This window comes from Rhea pennata, chromosome 18 (assembly GCF_028389875.1).
Source record: "Rhea pennata isolate bPtePen1 chromosome 18, bPtePen1.pri, whole genome shotgun sequence".
Lineage (NCBI taxonomy): Eukaryota > Metazoa > Chordata > Aves > Rheiformes > Rheidae > Rhea > Rhea pennata.
Window position 1 is genome coordinate 4486888 of NC_084680.1, and position 13886 is coordinate 4500773.

The window sequence follows — 13886 nt, forward strand, 5'->3', positions numbered from 1 at the left end:
GCAGTTAGTTTAGTCCTCTGGCTAGTTGGCTTTGTTTTTTGTAAAAAAGCCTCGTTTTTTGCTGGAGATGAAAATCTTTCAAGAGAAATGAGACAGCTCGTCTTTCTAAGCTGGTGTCAGATGTTGAGAGTGAATGGCAGTCTTTTTGGTATGCTCTTCAAAGCTGCCCTACTCAGAAACACTAGTACAGGAAGTTTACCAGTGCATTTGCACGAACACATGGATGTAGTTCCTGTCTAGTTTTCCTTTCAATGTTGATAGCTTGCTTGCTTTGGTAACAAAAGACCTCTAACTGCTGGGCTATGGGAAAATGCTCTGTGCGGTCTGTCAGACTGATATGCAGTTCAATTAGTAAGGTTTGTTTGTGCTTTTTTTACTTTTTTATTTTGCTTTTGGGGAAAAAAAGGCAGGATATTCTGTATTTGCCATTTTTAGTATCTTACGGCTACTGCTGTAGGGGACTTCTAGGCCACTAATAGAAACATGGTTGATCTCATTAAAACGTAGAAGGCTCTTGAGTTTGATTCTTATAAACACATAAAACAATGTGTTCATGTCCCAATCTAAGCAGCTTTCTTGACTGCTACTCAGACAGTGATGTTGAATGTACGTGTAGCTCCATTTTTGCTGTGTCCAGACACAAGCATCTCTGGAAATACCACCCTGAGCACTGGAATAGCTGTCTTGAACTTCTTGACTCTTCCTTGCAGTGCCTAATGTGGAACAGTGAATTTACGGCCTTTTACATAGGACTAGCTGATACCACATGAGAAGCTGTGAAAAAGATAGACGTTAGCAATGCATTTTCTTTCCATATCATTTTGAGTTTTCTCTTGGCCTCCAGTGGTCTGAATTAGTGTGGTGGTTAGGTCAATGTGGGGACCACAGGAGGCTCAAACTGTGGCCTTGAGTTACCTTTGCACAGAGGTGTCCTAACTACATCTCCAGAACTGTGATGGTTAGATTAGAACAGAATCATACTTAACTTTCTCAATTATGCTTTAAAAAAAACAAAACAAAACAAACCCAAGACACAACTGATTTGCACAAGGATAATGTAAAACAATTGAGTTTGTTTATGGTCGATAATAGTGCTTCTCACCTCTGATTTTGCCATTTCCAGTGGAGCTTATGTAGGTGTTAGATAAAAGCATCTCTGCTCCCTGATTGTTTGTTGGTTTAAGTGAAACAAGATGGTCTTCATCCAGTTTCTGAGTGTAGGAGTCCGCTTAGTTAAAAAAGCGTGCAACTTTGAGTGTACCCTAGTTAGTATTCTTAACTATTCTTGTCAGTCTGTGTCCAACAGTTCATGGAAAGTCACATCACCCTTTTCCAGTATGGTCGCTTCTAGTGCAGGCTCCAGCATTGCCAGTCTGGTGTTTTCCATCGTTGGCAGAGTCACCTGCCTCGTGAAGAAGAGGAATCTGGATCTTCAGGAGACAAAGCAGTAACGTGTTAGAATTTGTCATAGCAAATTGGATGGGTAGATGCTGACTAGCAGTCCCCTCTGCTGGGTTTATTGAAATGCCTGTTACTTGAAAACCCCTTTGTTTATCCTTCTCCAGCAGCAGCGTGTGTAATTCTCACATCCTCTGCCAGGCTAGGAAAAGGTGGCAGAGGCCATAAGCCAAGAAACAGGAGTTTGCTCCGGTTGATACTGGGCTGCCAAGCAGTTTCAGAGGTATCTGCTTGATATTCTGCCTTATGACAGAATGGGGAGCAGAGGGAGAACCCATGCCACTTCCAGAAAAGCCCTCATGAAAGTGGAAGAACTTGGAGCACCTGACAGTGTTAAGTGTGCTGAGCTGTGCCAGGGCCTCAGCAGCCCATGGAGGCAGAGGTGGCTTAGAGCTGGTTCCCGCCAAGCCAGGCCTGGGCCACGTTGTGCCCGTCCAGCAGTAGACACCTTCGTTGTTCAGAGGCTTCCCTTTGACGAGCTTTTACCTAGCAGTGAACCTGCTGTAGCTTAGCAGGGCTCCAGCATTTTAAAATGTCCTCTCCTCATGGTGGGGCCTTGCAGGCAGATCTGTGAGCTTTGTGTTAACGTTGGCATGCAATGAAAAGGCAGAGAAATGTTTTTCAGAGTCTTAGGCGGTGACTTCTGCTCGCGTGGCCTTGCACTGGCGTTGAGGAGCGAAGCGCTGTGGAAGAGGAGAGGAAAGCCCTTCCTGAGGGGATGCCCAGCGTATCTCTGCAAGGAAGGGCCCAGCTGTGCTTGAACCAGCCCTGGGGCAACTTGGTGTGGTCTAAGGAAGAAGAAATTTCTTAGAAGGAAAGCCTCTTTCCTGGAAGTGCTTCAGTTTGGAGCAGACACTTGTAACAGTGTCTTCTTTATATGGCGAAGAGTGAAGAAAGGTGGGGAGGAAACTGTTCATACTTTCAGATTTTTCTTGATCTTTTTTTTAGTCCATTGTTAGATTTAGGATTTTTTCTCTTTTTTTAATGCTACTCTAAGCTTCCTGTGCCATCAGGCTTCCTGAGAGATACAGTCACCTCTGTGTTAAAAATCTTGCTCTTCAGTTTTGGAAGGCTGTATATGCCTCCAAGTAATAATTCAGATCTCACAAGACTTAATTTGATTTAAAAACTATTTTATTGGAATTGCCATGAAAAAGTCACATTTAACAGTTGTCATTAGCCCTATTGAAGAAGTTTCATTTATTTCCATTTTGTAATTACAGGGGGAGAGAAAAACCCGAAGCTAGTAGCATACTGCTTTTTCATTTAAAAATTGGTTCTAAATGTTCTTCCACACAGTCTCCCATGGTCTGGATGTGAATTCTTAATGTGTGTGAGTAATAGCACGTTTTATCAGAGACCAATTGCAAGAACCTGCATCTGAGGACAGAGAGCACAGGTGTTACATACACTTGTATAGTTGTAGGCAGCTCTGCATGAGATCTGTCTCTCTCAAGTCTTTTTCTCTAATTTTAAGTAAAATATGGAAAGCAGACGATGTTCCAGAGGACTTGAGAATTCTCAGAATAATTCTGATTCCAAGAGTTAACATTAACCTTTGGATCTGTAAACCAGGGACTTTTTAGAGGTATAAATAGTATTGTTGAGTCTATTATTAGAATACTGTGCCCAGTACTCTGATGTACTTTTTTTTTAAGGGGTAGGAGAACCAGCAGCAGTCTGAGGCATAATCTGATATCCAGAAAAATCGCCCTATAGCCCCATAATGTGTTCATTCTATTAAATTTAGTGAAGAGAAAGTTCAAAAAGAATAGTTACTTGATCATAGTCTGTAAGTATCCACTTGGAGGGAGAGTTTCTGATGATACAGGGCTTTTTAATTTAGTGGAAAAAGTGTAATATGTTTAACTATTTGACAGAGCAATTAACCATTGGAACATATCAAAGGATATGGTGGATTTGTCATCTTTGAAATTGTTAATTCAAGACTAGATGCCTTTTAAGAAAAGATACGGTAATTCAGGCAGAAGTTATGGACTTGATGCAGGAATCATTTGAAATTTGATGGCCTTTTTATGCAGGTCAATTTTGATTATCATTATTGCTTTTCTGTCTGTGACCAATTCCTTGCTTTCTGCCAGCAGTGTTCACATGGCAGAGTCATAATTAGAAGAATCAGTCACTTCCCTGTTTGTTCACAAGGTCGCATTACTCAAAAGCAGTGTCTAAAAGTACTTTTCTGAACATAGATTTTTAAAAAATGTCTTTATTGCTCGCAGCTTTGAGATTTTTTTCTTTTCTTTCTCTTTCTCTTTCTTCCTTTCTTCTGGGATTCCTCTTTCTGTTTTGGTGTTTCAGCTGTTGCTCCAGGGGTCCCATAAGAAGAACTATTTTCCTGCGAGTGGAGCAGCACTAAAACATTGCCACTATAGAGCTTATAATCTGCTAACTGTGCTCTTGGTTTTCTGGAGCATCTCTTTCAAAGCCTGCTTCCTATTCGACAGTTAAGTGGACAGATGCATGGAAGGAGGTGGATGTGACTAGGTCATCAGTTAAGGACAGGAGAAGGAAGTCAGTATAAAATGTTGTCAAATCAGAATGGCAGCATTTACCCCTGCTCTGGGCTGTTTGACTGCTGCAATATAGAAAATTTGGCAGTAGGAATCCTGGTTTCACAAGTGGAGGGGCTAGATGAAAATTGGTTTTGAGTACAAGCTCAAATTGCAGCGTACCCAAGCTGAGTTGGGGTTGGGAACCTTTCTTGGGCAATAAGGAGTGCTGTAGCAAGTTCAAAATTCTCTTGAGTCTCCTCAGCTTTTCACTGGGTTTTCATAATTTGCACTACGTTTTGTGCTGCAGTGGCTAGGCTTGCAGGACTTCAGCCAGCTAATTAAAAGTCAGCTTGCACAGGTCTTTGCTATGGCAGAGGTGGTGCTGTAGATGAACCTGCAATGTCAGGCGAATACCTTCTTCCACCCACAGAGATGCTTCTTCCACTGTGCTATATTGCTTATAAAGCTAGCAGGTGGGAAACACAAGCCTGTTGTAAGAATTTGTTGTGGTAAAAGTTGCCTGAAAGGAGAAGAGTCTCTTCCCGTTGTTGCCCGCTCTTCTGAAGTGTCTCTGCAATGTGTTCCTTGTGCATGCTCCAGCGTGATAGCCAGCGCTCTGGATACATTTCAGGGAACAGGTGTACTTGTAGCTTGCTTTCATCTTTTCCAGAGCTGATCAAATGCCTGTGTAAATAGTGTCTGATACTTTTCATTATCTGCAGTTACTTTGGACCTGCCATTTCTGTCGCTATGATGTAGTCTTTCACCTTCAAAGGGAACAGTCTTCAACAAGTGAAGGAGCAGTGGGCTGGGTGTGTTTTGCAGTCTTTAGGCAAAGTTACATTATGTGATAGAGGAGTAGGTGTGCTTTTGCCTTGAATGTATGTTCCTATCTTCAAATACAGGTCATTATGCTTGAGAGAGAAAAGCATTAAATTTATTTTCTTATTTTCTGGGTGCCAGAGCTCAGTTTAACTTCCTTTTGTTTTCCAGCATGCAAGTAAAGACCCCAAAGAAGGAAGAGACAGCAGAGATCAGAAAGAATCCAAGGAGGAAGGCAACAAAAATGTCTTGGAGTTTGGGAAGCCATTGCCGTTGTCCTCTCTCCCAGGCCTTCACCAGTCACTACCTCAGAACCAGAGCTATGTGGCCACCACAAAGTCGCAGACGGGTAAAAAGGACAGAGTTAAAATCCCTAGCAGCACCCACCTGCAAAATGTGTGTTTGAGTGAGTGAATGTGAGATGAGACAGGCTAACAAGAACCAAAACACTCTCTGTTCATTCTTCTCCCTCCCCCCCCCCCAAATCTCCTTTAAGGTGTTCTTTTCTACTAGCATCAGTAGCCACTACTCTGCAACTGGCCATTTCACTGCAACAAGATACTTGTCATCTTGACTTCCTTGTAGCTTGTGGTGTTCTGGGTAGCACAGGATATACCCTTGCAGTCCTCTGTTAAAGTAGCCTCCCAGATGAAGTCCATCAGCTCTCTGTCTCTGTAAGGAGCCCTTGCCATTCAGTCCTAACAGGGACATGTTGTTTCTGTGAGGTATAGTTTCTGTGGTGGGATGGGAACAAAGCCAGGAGCAGTCTTGGGTGAAAAGCCTGAGTGTAAATTAGGTGAATGAATTCCTTAGTCAGATGTATTGAGCTTCTGCCTGCAGGTGCCTTCCCTTAGCAGTGTGCGGAGGGAACTGTATTTTGTCAGACGCCAGCCAGACCGAGGATAACAATTTGCTCCTCTACTAAAACTCTTTATTAGAGGAGATATTTTAATCTCATCTGCATATGTGATATTCTGAAGATGTTCCTATCAGTTATGAGGGACTTTATATGTCAGTGGGACAACTGCTTACCATGAGCTACAGCTGTGTAAATAAAATTGAGTTAGCAAAATTCTTTTAAGAGGAGACACTTCATAGATTTTTGTGTGAAATTTCATTAGAATTAGAAAGGAAGAAATGTTTTCAAGGAATAGAGACTGTACAGCTGCAAAGTGATATTGCTGATGCTGAAGCTAGCTGTTCCCTGCTTTATGCTGTTCTTGAAAGAGCCTGCACTAAGTATACTTCTGATTTGTATTCTCCAAAAACAACATCAGGCTTCGAGATACGATGGCTGATTAGATTAGAAGGCAGGAGGGAGGCGTACCAAATTAGGACCTGATCAAACTACTGAAAGGAATCAAACTGCAGCTTTTATAGTTGATGTGAAGTGAGGTTAAATGGCAAACACCTCTTTAAGGTGGCTTTTCCCTGCGTGTTATTCAGTTATTGTATGATTGCATTCATTGCAAGTCCGTATTACAAGTCTTGCAGTATATATTTGAGTAAGTTGGATTCTATTCAGCCTCCTACGGCATCAGCAAGACTGCCAAGCACAGCCTAATTTAAGGATTTTGGTATTATATACGGTGATGTAGGGGCCAGACAGAACATGGAAAGGATACTTAGAATTTGAGTGAGTTTGCAGCAGTGGCAAAAAGCTCTTGTGTGTTCACATGCATGTGCCTGTCATCTTCTGGGTGACTGGTAAAAAACTAGTTCGAGTGGGAAGCCTTTTTCTCTATCTGTTCAGCATTAATTCCTGGCCTCCAGGGTGGTTTCCCACAGTACAAACCTCTGCTTTCTATCCCTTCTTCTTTTCATTCTTGAGTCCAGTTTGGGTTTATTTGCTTCTCTTTTCCAGCTGCTGCAGTATCTCGGAAGAAAAAACGGAGAATGGGAACCTATAGCCTGGTTCCCAAGAAAAAGACCAAAGTGTTAAAACAGAGAACAATGATTGAGATGTTTAAGAGCATAACTCATTCCTCTGTGGGTGCCAAGGTGAGGGGTGCGCTGAGCCTACTCAACATGTGTGTTATCTCCATATACCTCCTTTGTACTAGCACACCAGCCCCCTGTGTAGGCTTTAGGAACATGCTGGCTTGTTGCTGTTGGCATTTTCCATTTTGAGTCCTAAGTCTTCTTTCTGGTAAAAGCATTCTGCCTTCAGGAGCCTTGCTGGAGAGTTCTGAAAATGACTGTCTGAGGGCGGCTGTTGAGATACCATCTCTTAAGTGTTTTCCAGTGAATGTTTCCCTTCTGGGAAACATCCTATGGACCTGGGGAGTTTTGAGTAACCGTGTGGTAACCTTTTTGTTTTGGAGTCCTCAAGGTGACTGTCTAGTGTTCCGCTTGAGGCTGTAAGGCAAAACAACTGATTATCTTAAAAAAAGCTTAAACTAGGCTCCTCATTTCCCACATTGACAGCATGCAGTGACACGTGGCAGGCTTTCTGACCAGGCTTGTTGTCAGCATTTAAGAGCTCTGGAGGGAGACATAGCCAGCTTCCTCTGTCAGCTTCAAGGGATCCTAACAGGCAGTAGAGGTGGTCTGGGTTAGATTCAGTTGTTCTGCACTATGAATTGATGTAGTCTTTGTGGCTCATGAGCTTGGTTGACTTTCAGAGTGAAAAGGACCTAGGTGATGGCAGCCCTCATGTGAATGGGGAAAGCATAGATGTAGACTCTGAAGAGGAAGACTCTGATGAGTTGGAAGAGGATGATGATCATGGAGCAGAACAGCCAGCTGCATTTCCTGCAGATGATAACAGGACCTCTAAGGACAGTGCGTCTGATGCAGACAATGCCAGAAAGGTATTAAAATGCTCTATGCAGGACTTGAAGCGATGGGATAGGATTCTTTTATATATGTGGAATGGGAAAGAAAGGGGCATGAGCTGAGGAAACTTCTAGAATATTTTAGCCTATGAGATGGCAGAAAGCACCACAGTGGGAACGAGGCCTTGTGATGACCAGCTTCTGTTCCTTCCTGCCCTCTAGTCTCAACACTGCTACATAAAACTCCATAGTTTGGTGTCCTGGTGCAGGACTCTCACCACATTCAGTTACGGGATTCGGTGAACTAGTAAGAGGTGTTTTCGTAGTCTTGCCTATTGCTGGCAGGTAAAACACAAAGAATTGCTTTAAAAATCAATCTTAAATATCATGGAGCAGTGTCATGAACATGGTGCGGACATGAGGCTGTTTCTGGATAATTACAGAAGTTAAGACTCAGTTGGAAAGCTTATTTCTGGGGTGGAATTTTTCCTCTGTACCTTCCTCCTGAATGTATCATTATATGGGCATTAAAAGCCTTAGGAGTTTTTGTTCCAGAAAGCAACTTCTGTTAGTGCATGCTCAAGTTGGGGCTGGATGCTGCGGGGGGTGTTGCAGTCGGACAACCAGAGCCTGAGCAGGGCTGTGAGGATGCTTCTCTTTGGGAAACCTAACCTGGCTGACTTTCTGTTCTTGGGCAAATGGTGGCTGCAGATTGATGATGGTGAGTCTGAAGAGGAACAAGAGTCTGGAGAATCTGGGGAGGAGGAAGAAGATGGAGATGAGTCTGACTTGGTAAGCCTGATTGCTAAATACATCTTTCAACCTTTGTCTTGTTAATAATATTTTCCTCTTTGGCAGAAAGAAAGAGAGAAGCGCTGTAGTTTCATGTCTCTCTGACAAAATTCACTCTCTTGAAACCACCCACATATAGAATATTGTTTTCCACAAGGTGCTTAACCTTGATCTGTGATACAATTAATTGCTTTCTGATGCTAATTAATGAGCTTTTGTTGTTTTCAACAAGGTGTTGACTACTTTTAATCATTTGAACCTTAATGGAAATATTTAAGGGTGCTTAAATTCTGTGGAGGCAAACTTGGCAAGTGATACAAGCCAGCAAGGCTTTTTTAACAACCTGAAGCTCAGTATGTCTTTTCAGAGTCCGGGTAGAGTTGTTCCAGAATCCATTGGCCTAGCCCTCTGCCTAAATTCACATTTTTCTGCCATATCAGCTCACAATACCAGAGAATCCAGCAGCCCTCATCAGGAGGGAGACTTACAAATGCCACAAATACGGGCACTCTACCAAGAAACTTGTTTCTTTAGTGTTAGGGCAAGACTTTCACCAGATGCTGGTGATTTTTACTTTCTATTTTTTAAATGACCAAGCTACAGAGGGGAACCTGATTTTTTTTTGACATTACTGTTTATTGATTGTCTCTGTCCTCCCACTCTCCCCTTTACTTTAAAATTTTGCTCCCTTTCCACAGCATCTCAAGTTGAGGAGCCAGCATTTAAGGCATCCCAATTCTCCAGTCACCTTGAGAAAATTCTTGGCTTCATTTTCTTGATGTTTTGAGCTAAAGGTAGAAGTGAATTTAACAAATCAATCAATGAAGCTCTCTAGAGTCTTGGTCCATGTTCTCTGACACTACAAAAGCCAGAGAAGACAAATCAGCAGGTTTTGTGTAGCCTGCCTCTTTTGCTGGGTAGTTGAGGAAGGTCTGTTGTTAGCTCAAACTGAAGGTTGATCTCACAGTCAAGTCCAAACTCCCAAGTCATATCTGCACATCCTAGACGTGGTTTTTACTCTGCTCATATCTGAAGTGAGTCAGTCATCTCTGCAGTCTGGGACTGGCTCAAATGCAAACCTCTCCCCCACAAGCAGTGTGATGCAATTGGTTTAAGCCACGTGGTGAGGCACAATCAAGCCCACACGCAGGCACAGTTATCAAGGGCAGTATAAACACGGCCTTAGAGCTACCTCGGAGAACCAGGGCTCAGCACCACCTTTGCCTGACTGCAGTCACTGTGATAACAGGGCATGGTGCAGCATCGGTTTCCTGCTAAGGTAGGCCATGAAGGTAGGGCTTGATCCAGCCTCTGTTGAAAGTAGCAGGAATTTTTTTCGTAGACTTTGGTGGGAGATGGATATCCTTTAATGAGCTATCAGTTTCAGTTGGAACATGAATTTTACAATTTGAACTTTCAACCCTGGAAGGCAGTTTTGATTCCTTGTTACAATGTTGTCTTTGAAAACCCACCTCAGACAACTCTATTTTCTGCTTAAAAAACAACCAAAACCCCCCCAAACCCTGCTTAGTTGCATACGTGTGACTGAAGAGGCTGTTACTGTATGATTTGGTTATGTTGACCGGATACCCTAGGCCTTGCTTAGGGAGGGGGCCGGTCTGATGCTGCAAAATGAAATTCCCCAGGGTCTGTGCCAATGCCATAAGCTACCTTCTTGGGTACCAGACGTATCTATTGGCATTCCATAGCCTAACTGCGGAGCAATGTTGACGTTTGGGGAGGGCTGAAAAAAAAAAGCTAAAAGTGTGCTTTTGACTGCATACTTACACTGCTGAGTGAAGGTGCTCAGATACTGCTGTGATGAGTGTGGTATAAGAGCGTACATGGAAGAGAAAGTGAAGCATGCACTATTTAAATGACAGGAAATACACCCACATGTGTACTCATGTTTCCTTTTCGGAGCTATGAAGACATCTTTGCACTACTTGATTTCAAACCCCCTGTCCCTAAGGCCTTCTCACACAACTTGAGCCATGTAAAGGGTCTTTAGCATGAGTGCGAAGGACTGCTGGGCTGCTGATACCAATATACCTAACATGCAGATGGCCTCTCTGGTTATTCAGAGTTCTGAGTCCAGTGTCAAGAAGAAACTGCTGAAAAGGAAAGGAAAGACGGATAGCCCATGGCTGAAACCCACCCGCAAGAGGAGACGGAGGAATAGAAAGAAACAAGCTGGTGTGCTAGGTAACTTAATTGTATTTGTTCTTTAACTACTCAGAAATTAACCTTCCAGGTAGGGATGAGAACCTGAGGCCCATAAGGCAGTGACTGTCTGCAGACCTCTGTCTTACTTTGTAAGGCTAAGCTGTATGGTAAACCAGGGGCTGAACTTGCATCTCACCTGCTCCAGTAACTGCTCATACACATATTTTTACAGCAGAATAAATATGAAGTCACTTTAGCCTTGTCTTGTTGGCATGCCCTAGAAATATCCTTTGTTCATGTTCATGCCCAGAAGAACCATTTGTTTTTTCTGAGGTACTGGGGCAGATATGGAAACAAACTCCTGTTCTGGTTTTCACTCCAGATTTGTTATGTTTTTGGTAGAAAGCACTAGGGTCAGCCTAACTGCTGCTCGTTGCAAGCATCTTCCAAATAACTTACTTCTAGAGTTGCTCTCTCCTCTCTCACCCAACCAGAGAGTTTTTCAAGATCCCAAGTAAGAGGTGGAGTAAACTTTTGCTTTAGAAGATCCAAAAAAGACCTCACAGACTCATAAATTATGAGCTAAGGGAGATTGGTTAGATGCAGAAAGAGAATGAAGAAACCACCGTGGAGTAATTTGTGTTTGCTTTTTGTGGATGTTTGTCCATGTAAACTGAAGGTGCCGTTCTCTTTTTTCTTAAAGTACCACAACATTTGTAATTAGCTATCTCTTGCCATCTCATGTTGGTTCAAGTCATCGTTCTTGTTTGATCTAAAATACATAGCACTCTAAAGAGGTTGCAGTCCCTTTTGTCCTGTGAAAGCTGTGGAGTGCGAGAAGCTGGGAGAGGAAAGTGGATCTGATTTTTCATCTGTAGGAAAAGTAACAAGATGGTAAAATAATTTGTAGTCTGTGGAAATGAAGCTATGCCTTTAGCTTCATTATTAACATTTCATACTTGTCCAGTGCCATCCAGAAGTTTTCTGTGTTTGCTAATTCTTTGAGTTAGGCTGTTCTTATCAGCAGATCTGCAGCTCAGCTGCTTCTGAGCTAAAGGACCACGTTTCAGCTACTGGGCTGCTTCTAGGGTTTTGTTAGTCATCTAACTTGCTCCAGTTACTCACAGACCCTTTCTGCGGAAGAGGTGGGGGCCACTGGACGCGTTCAGAGCAAATAGCTGATGCTTCATTTCAGATGCAGGCTCTTTTTCAGTGCCTTGAATAAAGGCGGCAGCTAATCTTTCAGGCTAACACAAGCCTCTTGACCAAGCCTGAGTGGGAGAAGCAAACCAGGAGAGAAAGGGAAGCCAAGCAAATGTGAAGAGATTCACAGTTCCCAAGAAGGCTCTGAGGGATTCCCCCATGCAATCTCTTTCTAGCAGCAGCTTTGTTCACTTAGAGCCAGAACTTGGCTTTTATGTTTTCTCCTCCCATTAAGCTGAATGTCACCTGTCTCGTCCTCTTCACAATGTACATTATTAGCCAGTTTGCTCTGTCTGGCCTGAGTGTACCTAGAGCCCTTTGCAGCAGGTTGGAGACAGGAGAATGCGCTGAGCCTGGGTGAGCCTGGTTTCATCCCTTCCTCATGCCATTTAAGCTTCTGCTGCTGATGCAGTACGGCAGCAGGCAGATGTGCTTTTCAGAGACAGAACTTATTTGTCTCAATTATTCTTTTTTGTTACCTTCCTAAGTGGAAGTGGAAAATCTCTCCGATCAGACCGAGAAGGAAATAAGAGATAAGAGATCAATTGTGCCTTATATGCCCAGATGTTTCATTTTCATAATTCTATGTGCATCTGTTCTCATAGTCTCTCTGAGGAGCCTGCATACAGCCTGCTTGGTTGAATGTGGCCTTTATAGACATGCACACAATCTTTTTCCTTCTTTTTTTTTTTTTTGACTATGTAAATATATGTGTATTTTAATTTAGGTGCTGAAGCCTATAAATCATCTTTGGGAGGCAGAGAGGGATCTGTCCAGGAGAACAGTATGGAATACATGGAGGTGTCTCTTGATTCCTTGGATCTCCGAGTGAAGGGAATTCTATCTTCACAGTCGGAAGGTGAGTGTCAGCTTTCTAAATATGGCCATGTACCATTTTGGTTCTTTGTTTCCCTGGTCTTATCCTGTGCATTGAGTTGATGCCCCCTGGTGGCTATTAATGTCAGAAAGTGAAGCAGTGCCTTGCCGAAGAGGCGGCTGATCGCACAGCGCGGAAGCGTGGGTGCTTTGTTATCCTTGGGCCTGGTGGCCTGCATGGTGGGGTTCAAAGAAGGGAGCCCGGTTCAGGTGGGAGCCTTGGAGTTGAGTCAATATTTGAGTTAAAAACACTCCTGATGAAGGATGTAAGCTGTCTGTCCCTAGTCTGTCTGTCCTGTTCTGCAGCTCCCCTCCCTTCCTTGGACAACACTTGTTTAGCATTTCCTTGAATCATTACCTTACGCACGCAGGCTGATGCCCTGACTGTTACCTTGTTCAGCCCTGGAAGCGTGCACTACGTTATAAGATGTAGTCAGGTAGTGTAGAAGGATCGCGCCCATCAGTCCTTAGAGAGGAGGGACAAATGCTGCTTCCTTGGGGGAGGAGGGTGAAGGGAGTGTGGCCACAGGGCTGTCTGGCCACTGGCTCTGGCGACACCCCTGTGAGGAGCAGGCTGCTGTTCCCAGTGCTGAATTTGTCCTGGCTCCAGCATTTTGTCACTGAACTGAATCCTGTCTGTTTGTCCCCCATCATTCTTTCACTTTCAAAGGTTGTCTTGACTCTTTTGATAGAGGTGCATCAAAGAAATAGTGGGAGTGTTCACCACCAAGGGAGGGTCAGGATGCATGATGGATGCTTTCACCAGAACCTCTAGATGTCAAAAAGATTATGAAAGTGACAGCTTGGAAGGCAAGGAAAGAGCTTTGTGACTTGTGATCCTAGAAAAAGCTCTTATATTTTTAAGAACTTGACAGGATTTTACATGAAAGCTGCAAGGACCTTCCCTTTGCTTGTATGTCTTGAAATATCCCATCCGTTCTCTGGGGTTGGTCTTGCAACTTGTTGGCTAAAGGAAACTCCTTACACGATGAAAAGGGTTAGTACTTGGTGGGTAGAATCATATCTGTGGGTGGATGTCTGGGGGTGGTGGTGGGGAATGCTGCCTTTGCCAGGGCAGCTAAACAGGAATCTCCCTCAGGAATTGAGAGTCTTTGAAACTTAGCTGTAAAATAACTCTCCTTTCAAAAGCTTCAAAAATAGCAATATGCTTCCTTATTGCTGGGGCCCAATTACAGAGTAGGCATGGGCAGAGAAAGCTTGGGACGCCTCATGGTGAGCTGGTCCAAGGCAAATGTTTGGGGGTTTGCTTTGAGTAATG

General features: G+C 43.4%; 1 protein-coding gene across 10 annotated transcripts in view; it reads left to right on the forward strand.

The window, feature by feature from the left end:
* EHMT1 (euchromatic histone lysine methyltransferase 1) overlaps positions 1 to 13886 on the forward strand; it is a 126306-nt gene that overhangs the window by 75875 nt on the left and 36545 nt on the right. For 7 of the 10 annotated variants that reach the window (XM_062590902.1, XM_062590895.1, XM_062590903.1 and 4 more), the window contains 6 exons: positions 4965 to 5142; positions 6658 to 6794; positions 7418 to 7606; positions 8282 to 8362; positions 10426 to 10567; positions 12459 to 12590. In XM_062590902.1, coding sequence (XP_062446886.1) covers positions 4965 to 5142; positions 6658 to 6794; positions 7418 to 7606; positions 8282 to 8362; positions 10426 to 10567; positions 12459 to 12590 — 859 coding nt within the window. The remainder of the gene's footprint in view (positions 1 to 4964; positions 5143 to 6657; positions 6795 to 7417; positions 7607 to 8281; positions 8363 to 10425; positions 10568 to 12458; positions 12591 to 13886) is intronic. The other 3 variants (XM_062590896.1, XM_062590898.1, XM_062590905.1) reach the window with 1 other exon arrangement.